This window comes from Orcinus orca, chromosome 18 (genome assembly GCF_937001465.1).
Source record: "Orcinus orca chromosome 18, mOrcOrc1.1, whole genome shotgun sequence".
Taxonomy (NCBI): domain Eukaryota; kingdom Metazoa; phylum Chordata; class Mammalia; order Artiodactyla; family Delphinidae; genus Orcinus; species Orcinus orca.
The window spans coordinates 54179247-54193653 of NC_064576.1; the positions used below are offsets into that span (position 1 = coordinate 54179247).

General features: G+C 35.4%; 1 protein-coding gene across 2 annotated transcripts in view; it reads right to left on the reverse strand.

Moving 5' to 3' along the window:
* Nucleotides 1-14407, reverse strand: part of VWA8 (von Willebrand factor A domain containing 8) — a 368625-nt gene that overhangs the window by 338215 nt on the left and 16003 nt on the right. For both annotated transcript variants that reach the window (XM_033436725.2, XM_004274556.3), the window contains exon 2: nt 12110-12187. In XM_033436725.2, coding sequence (XP_033292616.1) covers nt 12110-12187 — 78 coding nt within the window. The remainder of the gene's footprint in view (nt 1-12109; nt 12188-14407) is intronic.

The following is a 14407-nucleotide window of genomic DNA, read 5'->3' on the forward strand; positions in this document are numbered from 1 at the left end:
TACTCAGCCATAAAAAGAAACGAAATTGAGTTATTTGTAGTGACATGGATGGACCTAGAATCTGTCATACAGAGTGAAGTGAGTCAGAAAGAGAAAAACAAATGCCGTATGCTAACACATATATATGGAATCTAAAAAAACAAAAACAAAAAATGGTTCTGAAGAACCTAGGGGCAGGACAGGAATAAAGACAGAGACGTAGAGAATGGACCTGAGGACACGGGGAGGGGGAAGGGTAAGCTGGGATGAAGTGAGAGAGTAACATGGACATATATACACTACCAAATGTAAAACAGATAGCTAGTGGGAAGCAGCTGCATAGCACCGGGAGATCAGCTCGGTGCTTTGTGACTACCTAGAGGTGTGGAATAAGGAGGGTGGGAGGGAGACCCAAGAGGGCGTGATATGGGGATATATATATGCATATAGCTGATTCACTTTGTTATACAGCAAAAACTAACACAATATTGTAAAGCAATTATACTCTAATAAAGATGTTAAAATAAATAAATATAAACTAGTGATGTTTTCTTAGTATCCCAAGGGGCAACATAATACAATGGAAAGAAAAAGCCCCTGAAGCCAAACAGACCTAGCTGTGGTTTCTCATCCTGTCCTTTATCAGTGTCCTTGGACAAGCATTCTGAATCTCCCGGGCCTAAGTCTTCTTATTTTCAAGAGAGCAGTAATAATACTTACTGAGTACAGTTATTGGGAGGATTATAGGTAAAGCACCTTGTCCAGTCCCTCAGATAGTGAGAACTAGGTGTGGAAGGATATTAAAGCCCATCCTCACCTGCAGTCCTCCACCTGGTGCGCACCCTGGACAGCAGGCTGCAAGGTATGGATTCAGTGGTCATGAATGAGCTTCTGGGTTTACTCAAATTACCTCCTGCACCTAGAGACCACCCAGAAAAAATAAGGGAGAAAGGAACCTACCTAACTAGTACAGCCTGTGTGAGGTGCTTTCCCAAGACATTACATTTTATTCACCAGAATCATCCTGTAAGATTGCTCAGAAGAATCTGAACCCAGGCTCATCACACTCCCTGCATGCATTACCATCTCAGAGATTTGAAAAGAATCACAACTAATCTCACTGCAAGTGCACGCTCATTTACTAAACTGACCTATCTACCGTGTATCACTCTCTACTAGGATATAATGGACATCAAGGGGAAAAACAGAAGAGCAAGGGACATAATACAATATGTTTAGAACCTATTTACCATGTATCACTCTCTACTAGGATATAATGGACATCAAGGGGAAAAACAGGGGAACAAGGGACATAATACAATATGTTTAGAATCAAAGTCCTCATTATTTACCACATGCGCTAACTGAACTAAGAAATTAAATCGTTCACACAGTTACATTTATTCAGGATCTTCTATATGCTTAGCGCCAAGAACACGAAGGTAAGTACAGTAAGATCCTTTGAAGGTGTCAAAGGAAAAAAAACGCATATATATAAAGCCTTAGCTTATATAAGCCACTCATCTATAAAGTGGGCTGACGGGACTGATCTAATACAGATAGCTGTAATCAAAATTAAATGAGAAGTATAACAATGGTCAGTATAGTACTGAGCATAGAAAAGGTATTCAGTTTTCCTTAAAATTGGAAAAATACTTCAATATACATTAAATAAATCAGAGCATATACATATACATTAAGTATCAAGCTATACATTTTTTGTGTAGAGGTGTTAGAATAAGAGTATTTATGCAAATTTTCTTGTATTTGCATAGGGAAACACAGGAAAAGGAGGAAATACTTCCCAATTCATTCTATGAGATCGGTGTTACCCGAATACCAAAATATGACAAAGACATCATTCAGTCCACCACAGTTATGGACTGAATGTTTGTGTTCCTCCAAAATTCATATGTTGAAATCCTAACTGCCAATATGATAGTATTCGCAGGTGGGGTCCTTGGGAGGCCATTAGGTCATGAAGATAAAAGCCAGACAAAAACAGAACACATGTTGTATTATTACATTTACATAAAATTCTAGAAAATCCAAATAAATCTACAAAGTAGATCAGTGATTCCCAGAAAAGGGAGGAACGAGGGGACATTATAAAGGGGCACAAGTAAACTTTTCAGAGTGATGAGTTTATTTGATTATTATCTGGATTTTAGTGATGTTTCATTGTTACATACATATGTCAAAATTTATGGAGTCGTACATTAAATATGTACAATTTGTTGTATGTAAATTACACTTAGTAACACTATTTTTTAAAAGATTAGAATTAAAATGTTAACAGTGCTTATAATTAGGCTTACAAATGATTTGCATTTTATCCTTTGTTTCAGTGTTTCCCAAGTTTTTGTATTGATGTTTTGTTTTTGTGATAGGAACAGTTATATTTCTTTTGAAAAACCATATTGCAAAGTAATCATAGCCATACTGGAAGTAGAAAATAATTGTGATACACAGAGAAAGTAGCAATTTGATGGGTGACATATATTAGAAGATTTTGACTAATCAATAGATCACAATTTAATACCCCAAATTCAATTTGCAATTCAGCCTCTTAAAATGCTTATCCATAAACTATTGCTAAATTGTGATAATTTACAAAAGACAACTTTGTTGATCTTAATGTAGCTAGTCATATTCATGACAAAACAACAATAATCAAAATCATAAAATGAGATCAAGGAATGACCTTCAGTTATGAACACATCTCAGAAGAAGCAAGAATTTTTAGATCCTGTCAAATTTTTTAAACACAAAGCATTAACTTTTTATTTGTATGAGTCAGTTCACAGAAAAAGCAGTTATAATGGATGTATTCTCTAATTTAATAAAGTTTCACTTTAAACATGGGAGTTTAATAGCTTTTTTAAAGTTACAGTCTAATATATACTTACTATAACAAAGAAAAAAATCTGAAAAATTAAATGATCCCTTTCATTTCCAACCCCACTCCTAACCCAATGCCCCAGAAAGAAGTCAAAGAGCCTGGAGCTCAGCCTTCCACACTTTTCTCTGTGTACAGGGAGACATATAATACACCTGCAAAGGGTGTTCCAAGTTTGTTTGTTTTCTAAAACAAAAACAAAAATTGTATCATACTTTATATACTACTCTGCAGTCTTCCATTTTTGCTTAACAACATCATATGGACACCCTCTAGGTCCACAGATATAAATCTAATTTATTCCTTTTTAACAGCTGCAGAAGTTTCCATAATATATCTGTAAAATAATTTATTCAACTATTCCTCTACTGACACACTCAGATTGCTTCTAGTTTTTGTCACTATCAAAAACAACAGAATGCTTCAATATATATTGTGTACAAATATCTTTTTTATGTGATTTTTCCCTTAATGGACAGAACCTAATAAAGAAACTGCTACATCCAGAAGGTATTTTATTTTAATAGCTATTACCATATTACTTTCCAAAGAAGTCAAATGAACTCACACTTCCACAGCAATGTACCAAATGCCATTTCCCTGCGGCCTTGTAGGTACTGGACATTATAATACCTTTTAATTTTGGCCCAGATGATGTATGAATATTGCTATCTTATTGTATAATTTGCATCTTTCTAACTACTAAGCAGGGTTAGAACATATGTACATATGCACATATTGGCCATCTGGATTTCCTGTCCTGTGGTATGCCTATTTAAACCCTTTGCCTATTTTCTACTGGATCATATGATGTTTCTCATCAATTTATATGCTATATTTGTATATAAAGGGTATTAAACCTCTGCCTATCATATATGTTATACATGCATTGAAAATGTGATTTTTAAGTTAGGGGTTTAGTACTTGAATTCATTTAAACAATGTCATTAATGGTGGTTAAATTGCCAGGTAAATACAAAGAAGCCTACTACCTAGCTCAAAAACTGTACATCTGCAATGAAAGTTGCAGAAAGCAACAACAGTCATTAATAGAAAATAAAAAGCAATAAAACACAACAATAAACTTTAAGTCATCTTCAGTATGGTACCTGGGAGAAAGAAAATTAAAGAAAAACTAGGCACTGAATAAACACTGCTATAGAGACCCCAGAGGAAACTTCAGGGCATGTTCAGGAACTTTAAAAGCTGGTGGGACTCTTCCTTTTGAGGACTCCATGCTTAAAAATATATCTAAAGGAATCTCAAATGAAATCCGTTTCCAAAGTAAATTCTCATGTAATGAGAGGCAATTCATTAGGACACTAGTAAAATTAAGGCAAGTCTTAAGGATTGGAGGCTTTGCTTCTCAGATTGTTTTTCAAGCACTGACGATTAAGTAAGGGAATCTGAGGTAACCCCTCCCTGGAGGCCTTTTGTGTAACCTCTGTCACTAATTTATTAAAACTGACAAGTAGCTGCAATGATTGTTCCACATTATCTACCCTGACACAAAAATGACATAGCTTTTCCATGCTATTCTGTCATTTATAACATTGATGAATTTCTCAAACCTCTTAAAATCATTTACAAACTAAAGACAAAGGTTCTTTCCCCCCTAAAAAAACTCTCATCCTGTTAATTATGCCCAAACTCACCATTTTAAGATCACAATGCTGTAATTCTTGCAGTAAATCTTTATGGGCCCTAAGAGTTCAGTGTGTCCAGTAAACCTTAAATGACCTCACATATAATTGGTTCACTGACTGCAACAAGAAGATTATGTAAGGAAGCAGAAATATAATTCTGAGGTCAGGTTTAAAGTCATCTCTTGAAAACTTGCTACCTTGGAGCACCACTTCATAAGTCAAACCTTGGAAGAAATACCAGCTTTGATACAATATCGTTTAACTTCAAGCACAAAAACATGAAGGAACCCCTTTTCAACAGCTGCCAATTTCAACTAAGCCTTGAGGTTTGGTTTTCATACAAAAAGGCAAAAAAGCTTCAATTATCCACTTCAAGACTTGCAGGTAAGAGACTAGGGACTAAGATGATAAGTGGAAGTTATAATGGTCAAGGCAGGAGGTAACAAGACCTAGATAATAAAAAACTAAAGAACAGTCCAACTCTTATGTCTATTATATGCCAGGCACTGGGCTAGATACTGGAGCTAAAAAGATGTCCTGCTGTGCCCAATGCTGTGAAGACAGAAACAGTTCAAATGAGAAGCTGACAACTGACTACAAAATATAAGCATTCATTATCTCAATCAAATGGTCAGTGAATTAAATTTTACTTTGATGAGATAATACTGCTTTTGTGTGGCTTTTAGTTGAATTTTAGACTTCCACTTAAGAATACCTCCAGTCTATAGCTTCTGCCAGTTAGCAGGATTTCTACCATTCCATTAAATAGATGCTTAATATGAATATCAGGGACCATAGTTCAACATTGTGACTTTTATTTCTTCATTACTAAAATACAATAGTGATTTTCAATGCTCTAAATAATAACTTTAATTTAAGATAGAGATAAAATAAAACTGCCATGCTTCAACTATTTCAATATTTTTCAATAATCCTTCACACTTTTAAATTCCAAAAGAGTTTTCTAACACCGCAGGACTTATTCTAAAGAAAGCCGCCAGAGACACTGTGGCAGACTATAAAAGAAAAATCAAACAGAAGTCAGGAAATCTGGGTTTTGCTACTAATTAATTAGTCTTCTGACCTCTTTCTTGTGATCCTACTTTCCCGGCTATAAAATGAGTTCCAGAGAGGATAATAATTGCTAAAGTTCCTTTCCTTAACAAAAGTCTATCATTTTATGTTTCATTTCAAAATATTAAATATCCAAGAGGCAAAAAGCTAAAATGAAGCATAAATACAGGAAGGAAAGTAATAGGGTATCAAACTTCAACAAAACATCATTTCCAAAATATTTTAACATATTTTAAAAAATAACTCTTAGGGAGAAAAAATCCACCAAAGTTTTCTCATGGCCAAAACCCATAATCCCTAATCAGTCATGTAATAGCAAGAATGAAGCCAAAGAACTGTAATTTTCCCAATCTGGTAATAGTCCCTGAGAGAGGGAGAAAACGTTCAAAGAACTGTATCTGAACATAATACAGTAAATAGATGCATAAAAACATGTTATATTATGCAATACAACATATCTGTCTAATCAATGTGTAGCAACCAACACATAATACTTATGTGAATATGTGAGATTTTGGTTGAATTAGCTTGGCCACTTTTCCTATTTCAAGTTAACAAACGCCCAACAGTCTTTTTCTTACAAATGGCACAGTTGCTCGTAAGAAAGACTAGCAGAGGCAATATAACAATTTACTGTTGGGTAAAACATATGCTATCATCCTCTTGATATATGGTAGGAACAATGATGAATGGATAGCAGGCACAAACCATCCAACTGATTTCAGTATAAACTCTCTTCTGATATATTTCAAAGGGTAAGCTACTAATAACGAAACACAAAAGAAATGAAAACTTTTGATTACATAAGAGATGCATGCAAACAATAATAAAAATTGAAAGTATGTAAACCAGAAAATGTTGAGGGCTTTCCTTTGTTTTTCTGGGGGGTTTTCGTGACAATTTATGGGAGTTTCGCTATATTTAGGAACAGATACCTTTTACACTCTGGGACTTGGTCTGAGCCAGCCACTGTATTGTCCCTCAGTCATTTGCAAAGTATGAGAATACATTCATTCAAAGCACATGCTTGTAAGTTTTTAAATTGATATTATTGCTAGGATCCCTTGAATTCTTGAAGCTAGTACAGACAGTCTTGTTAATTCTCTCACTGAATAAGAAGATCCTCAAAATGAGTTAAGTATCTGTGATTATGACAAAGTACTTCAGCAGACCCCAGACAAGAGACTATGGCATCTTAGTTGTTAAAAGAAGGGATGGATAGTGCTATCCATTGTTGACAGCTATCAGGCAATGACCATGCTTCAGGTCTAGGTGAGACTGAAAAGGCCAACATTCTTTCCACACTGTAAATATGTTAAGTTTGATCTTTTTAAACTGAAGTGTATTTGAAGAGCCTACCAACATTGGTGATCTGCAAACAACCTAACTGAGGGCAAATTCAAAATTAAATCTAGCTGAAATATATTCCAGATTCATTTTTTAGGGATAAGACTGACTGAAGATGACTGTTTTTAGCATATCTCTTAAGCAGAATCACAGCAGCCTTTAGTAATCCCCGTACTCAATAGTGTCACAGGCATGCGATAATGGAAGATGAAAAGGAACAAGAATCAGGAGACTGGGGAAATGGTTATATCTGGAACTCATATGTATTCAGCACTTTGTGCCAGGCACTATCATATATATTTCACATATGCTATTTGATTTAATCCTTACAATGTATCAGTGAGGTTAAAATGATCATCCCCATATAGTCAAGGAGACTCAGAACAGTTATATGACTACGGAAATTGACACACCTGAAAAGAAAGAAGGAAGGAGGGAAGGAGAGAAGGGAAGAAGGGAGGAAGAGAGAGAGAGGAAGGAAGGAAGGAAGGAAGGAAGGAAGGAAGGGAGGGAGGGAGGGAGGAAGGAAGGGAGGAAGAGAGGGAGAAAGAAAGGGAGGGAGGGAGGAAGGAAGGAAGGAAAGAAATTCATACATCTAGAAAGTAGTACAGTCAAAATTTTAAACATAATTTCCCCCCACCAAGTAGTTGTTTCCCTACAGAACTCAAACTATACAGCACTTTTCTTATTGTCTATCAAGAGCAGATATTATTCTTCACATCTGAAGTTTATTATAAAAATTAGCTACATTCATAATGAGAAAAGACCCAGAAATCAGGAAAAATGAGTGGGTTTTTTTTTTTCAATTATCACCTACCTATGACATGTAAGATGTTATAGATCTATTTTGTTAATTTTTCTCTAGACAAGTATAACAACTTGTTAAAGAGTTAAGCCATTAGTCTCACCCCTAGAAAAGAAAACCTGTCTATTAAAATAATATGATTAGGCATAACCATTAAATAATGAACATCAAAAATAAATATTCCTAAAAAAAATAAATAAATATTCCTGACTCCCACTTCTAGTTAGGATGGCGAGAACTGCAAGAGAATTTCACTTCCAACATAACAACCAGGACAAACCAGTTAATCTACAAAAATCACAGTTTCTTAAAATCCATCATACAGCTAAGGATACAAAGAAATCTAAATGAACTAGATTATAGAAAGTAATGAGCCCTTTCAAGGAGAGAAGAGACCCACAGCTAACTTTCATCCCTGGTAGAATGGCAAGAGGAGGAAGAATCTGCCATAGATGTGTCAGGGTAAACAAGTTGAACTTTTAACAAACCTATAACAGCCATACATGGGCTGGCATGATGAGAAGTCCCAGCAACAGAGAAAATCTGCACCTACCACCAACTCTTTCCCATTCACGTATTCAAGCATGAGAGATGAAAAATAAAAAGGAAAACTAGGGACTTCCCTGGCAGTCCAGTAGTTAAGACTCCATGCTTTCACTGCAGTGGGCATGGGTTCCATCCCCAGTGGAGGAACTAAGATTCTGCATGCGGGGCAGCATGGCCAAAAAATTAGAAAAAAAAAGGAAAACCAAATGGACATGGTAGAAATGAAATATATTAACCAAAATGAATGAATCATCAGATGGGACTAAGACTGAACATACGAAACAGAAGAGAGAATCAATTAACTTAGTTATGGACAAGAAGTTGATGACAAAACTGATGACAGTTATTAACCCATAGATTCAAGAAGCTTAGAGAAATACAACAAAGATAAATTCAAAGTAAACTGTACCTTGTTACATCAAGCCAAATTTCTGGTGAAAAATAAAAAAAGAATCTTAAATGCAGATATAGAAAACAGACAAGTTACAAACAGGCAAAAAACAAAAATTATAGCTGACCTTTTATTAGAAACAATAGAAACCATAAGACAATAAAATGATGTCTTTAAAGTACTAAAAGAAAAAAAAAATGGCATTCCATATCCAACAATAACAAAAATAATGCTTTGAAAATGAAAGCAAAATAAACACAATTTAAGACAGACAACAGATGAGAGAATGCATATCTAGCTAACATACTAAAAGAAATGCTAAAAGAAACTCTTCTTGCTAAAGGGAAATGCTTTCAGATGATGTATGCCTGAATCTGCAGAAAGGAATAAAAAGCAGTATAAAGCATTAAAATATGGATAAATATTAAAAGCTTCTAAAACTATCTACATTTTATACCTATATATTTATTTTATTTAAAATTCTATTATTGCTTAAAGCAAAAATAACTATAAATATCATTGTTTTAGCAAAAATTACAATAAATATCATAGTGTTTTAGCATATATGGAATTAAAATATATGTTGACAATAGTACAAAGGGTATGTGATGTAAATGAAAGTATAGTATATATAGCTCAACAAATATCAGCTAGGAAAACTCATACAGACCACATTCAGACACGTCATAGTCAAATTATCAAAAGACAAAGACAAAGAGAAAGTATCTTGATAGCAGAAAGAAAGGTGATTCATCATGTAGAGGGGATCCTTAGTAAAATTAATAACTTCTCATTAGAAACTATGGAGGCCAGAGGCAGTAAGATGACATATTCAAAGTGCAGAAAAGAAAAAACTGTCAACCAAGAATTCTTCAAACAATAAAGGTGAAATTAAGAAATTTTCAGACAAATAAAAACTGAGAATTCATCTCTAGCAGATCTGCCCTATAAAAAATACTAAAGAGTGTCCTTCTTTCAGGCCGAAATAAAAGCACACTAGACAGTAACTAAAATCCACACAATAGCATTTCAGTAAAGGTAACTGGAATATATGTAAATGTAAAAAATATATGTAAATGTAAAAACAATATAAACATATTTTTGTTTGTAACTCTTTTCTTCTATCTGATTTAAAAGACAATTTCATAAAATGATAATTATAAAATTGTGTCAAATTGTGTCACTAGATTTTTAATATATAAAGCTATAATTTGTATGACAATAATAGTACAAAGAAAGTAGAAGGGAACAGAGCTATACTGGAACAAAGTTTTTATATACTATTAAAATTAAGTTAGTATTAATATGAACAAGTTTGTTTTAAGTTAAACTGTTAATTATAACCCCTAGAGTTACCACTAAGAAAATAACTCAGGGGACTTCCCTGGCGGTCCAGTGGTTAAGACGCTGCACTTCCACTGCAGGGGGCATGGGTTCAATTCCTGGTCGGGGAACTAAGATCCTGCATGAGCGTGGCATGGCCAAAAAAAAAAAAAAAAGCCAACAGAAAAAACCTCAAAAAAAATACAGTAAAAGAAAAGTGGGACAGAGTGGAGAGGACAGATCGCAGAGCCATTTAGGAGGTAGAGTCAATGGAAATTTGTATTGGATGAAAGTGAGATATTCTCCCTCAACGAGCGCATTGTCTACTGAAAGAATCTGAAGAGTGAACAAAAAAATATTTTATATTGTGCCCAATGACTGGAACATAGAACAGGGGAAGTACAGTGACAGGAGATGAGGCTGAGACTAGATCATTAAACGTAAGGATTGACCTTTGTTCTTAAGGTATTAGAGTGCTTTAAGGAATTTTGAGAAAAGAATTGACATGATTTTGAGCAAAGAAGTGATTGTGAGTCATTAGAGAAATTCAAATCAAAACAATAATGAGATACCACTTCATACCCATGAAGATGGCTACAATAAAAAGGACAGACAGTAATAAGTGTTGAAGATATCGAGAAACTGGAACCCTCATACATTGCTTGTGGGAATGTAAAATGGTACAGCCTCTTTGGAAAACAGTTTGATAATTCCTGGAAATGTTAAACAGAGTTACCATATAACCTAGCAATTCTACTCCTAGGCACATATCCAAGAAAACTGAAAACATATGTCTGTATAAAAACTTGTATATGAACATTTATAGCAATATTATTCATAATATCCCAAAACTGATGAATGAATAAACAAAAAGTGGTATATCCATACAACTGAGCACTACTTAGCCATAGAAAGGAATGACGCATTGACACATGCTACAACATGAATGAACCTTGAAAACATTATAAGTGAAATAAGCCAAACACAAAGGCCACATATTATCCCATTTATATGAAATGTTAAGAATAGGCAAATCCAAAGAAACAGAAAGTATATTAATGATTGTCAAAGGCTAGAGGGGCAGCAGGGGGAAGAGGAGGAGGAGGAAACCGGGAGTGACTGTTAATGAGTGTGAGGTTTCTTTTTGACTTGATGAAAAATGGTCTAAAGTTAGATAGTGGCACGGTTACACAACTCTGTGAATATGCTAAAAACCACTGAGTTGTACACTTTAAAAAGGTGAATTTTATGGTATATGAATTGTATTTCAATAGAGCTGTTATAAAACAAAAACCATGATGAGTGACCATTTCACACCTTGTAGAATGAGTAAAATCTAAAAGACTAGAAATACCAAGGATGGCAAGGTTGGCAAGGATGTGGAACACTGCTGTTGGTCAAAGGGTAAAATAGTACAACTACTTTGGAGAACTTTTTGGCAGTGTTTAGTAAAGTTAAACAGGCATCCACCCTATGACACATCAACTCCTAGTTATTTATTTAAGATAAGTGAAAACTTATGACTACAAGACCTCTACAGGAATGTTCACAGTACCTTTTTCATAAAAGTCCAAAAATGGAAACCATCCAACTGTCCATCAACAAAAGAACAAATAAATTATGGTATATTTATACAATGGAATATTACTCAGCAGTTAAAAGCAAGCTGATTGGTACAGGATTATGGATGAATCTCAAAATTATTCTCGGTGGAAAGAAACCAAATACACACACAAAAAAAAAACTATACTATATGATTCTATTTATAGAAAGCTGAAGAACGAATTAGATTAGCAAAACTAATCTACCATTGTAGAAAATAGAACAGTGGATTCCAGAGCAGGAGAGCAGGAGAGCAGGGAAGGGGCACAAGAGAACATTCAGAGGTGATGAAAGCAACCTTGGTAGTTATACACATTTATAAAATTGTCAAAATTAATCAAAAGGAATACTTAAGGTCTGTGCATTTTATTAAGTGTAAAGTTTATTTCAGTTGAAACAGAAACAGCAATATGTGGAAAAATAAATATTTTACTGAAATATTCATGGATGAAGTGAAACAAAGTGATAAATTCATAAAATAAATGATTAGTTCTTACAGTAGTTCTGTGGCACAAGTTCCGGGCTCTTAGGCGTTTTCAACTTGTAAGATACATCTCCAATATTAACTGTATCACCTAAAAAGAGAATACAGAAACACAACCATTAAAAGAGACAAGAAAACAACACACTATGGCTTTTGCAACAGTGATTCTCCTGACCTACAGAGAGGGATGTGTGTACCACAGATCTGTCTGTGTTGGGCATCCACAGAAACACCTGTCTATGTCAGGCACTGTGCTGTACAACTAGTATCCATAGTATAAGTTATATAGATAAAGAAGAAGTGTCGGTGAAATTCACTTTTTAAATGCTATTTTAGCAAAACAGGTGAAATACTATAAAATATATTAACCAGCTTTATTTTCTCATTAATAGCAATACTGATAAAGTCAACAATACAGAAGGATGCATTTTTGTTTAAGATCGTCCAAAGCACTCATAAGGTGGTATCTTTAACATGTATTGGCAACCTTTTTACATCTTTATAGGTTCTTATTTTTACTACATACAAATTCAAGTTCTCTAGCAACATAACTCTCAAATTCAACATTTCTAGGTACATGAAAAGAGCAAAGCCCCAGTGGCATATATGCCAAGAATTCCTACATGAAACAAGCAAAACAGAGCAAAAGCTCTCAGTCACTTCTACATGGTTCTAAGTTTTTAAAGTAACATTAATTTCTGGTTGATCTTCTGAAGTGCAGGAGTGAACCAAACAATCTCTGCTTTGCTCTCTCCAACAGCAAAATAGACATATTGATCCCATCTGCAACTGGAACTTCACTTGCAAAGGGCTCAAAAACACTTAGAAAAAGTAGCTGTGTAAAACACATCTTTCAACACTGCCAGTTTTGAGCTAGTGAGGTATCCTGGAGAACAAGGCCTTAAATCATGGTACTAACAACAGCCAACACTTGCTGAATGATTACTATCTTCTAAGTCCTTTACACATTCCCCAAATATGTGAGACACAGACTTTATAAATGAGGAAATTTGTAAATCTATGGAAAAAAAAGTTTTTATAGATGAAGAAATATATTACAGGTATGTGGTAAATTAAGAGATAAGTAGAAACATTGTGCAAAACACAGGTATAATTTCTAATACAGAATGCACATACATTTAGAGTGTGAATCAAAGGAATTTTCCTCTGAATTAGTCTAGACATCAGCTAATACTTACTGAGTACCAGCTATTTGGCAAATACTATTATAGACATATTTATTGATGTTATTTCATTTAATCTTGACTCTAAGTAACCCATGGTTCCTGTGAGCTATTTCACAGAACTACTGCAACAGAAAGTCCATCTCAAACTAGGTTAGTATGAGGACACTGGGGTTTTTGTTACAGCGGTTCTATGAAATACCTCACAGGAAGTGTGAACCCATCATGAAGAGACCTAGGCTCAGAAACTAGTCCACAATATGTTAGGGAAGGCAACAGGAAGGACAGTCAAAGTCACACCCCAGGATAAACTCACTGAGATACCACCCCAGGCACCATTAGATCCATACTGTGGGACAACACAGTCAGAGGACAACTTTTTCCCCCATTTTATTGTGATATTCACAATATCACAACTCATTCCACAGGGATTCCACCCCTCTCTCTCTCTCCTTGCCCTCTCACCTCGTCTCTTTTCCTCCTACCTCATTATGACTCAAGTCTTCTTCGCCTTTTCTTCCTCTCCTCCTCAACTTCCGATCACTGGGTGCGGAGGCCCGGTTCTAGCCTCTTTTCTTTTCTATCTATAACCTCTCCTTGATAAGCTCATCTAGGCTTATGCCCTTAAGTGCAACTAATATGTTGCTTGCTCCCAAATTTATATCTCTAATCCAGACCACAGAACTCGAAGCATGGATACCAACAGACTCTGAGGCGCCTAATAGTCGGCTTCAAGTTGACATATTCAAAACTGAACTTCTGGGCTTCCCTGGTGGCGCAGTGTTTGACAGTCCGCCTGCCGATGCAGGGGACACGGGTTCATGCCCCGGTCCGGGAAGATCCCACATGCCGCGGAGCGGCTGGGCCCGTGAGCCATGGCCGCTGAGCCTGCGCGTCCGGAGCCCGTGCTCCGCAACGGGAGAGGCCACAACAATGAGAGGCCCGCGTACAGCAAAAAAAAAAAAAACAAAACTGAACTTCTGAACTGTGTGTGTTCCACCCACAGTATTGCCCAATTCTACTAATGGCAACTTAATCCTTCCAGCTTCTCAAACCAGAAATCTTGCAGCCATTTTTAACTTTTCTCTCCCACCCCCCATCAGAAAATTGTAGCGACTCTGTCATTA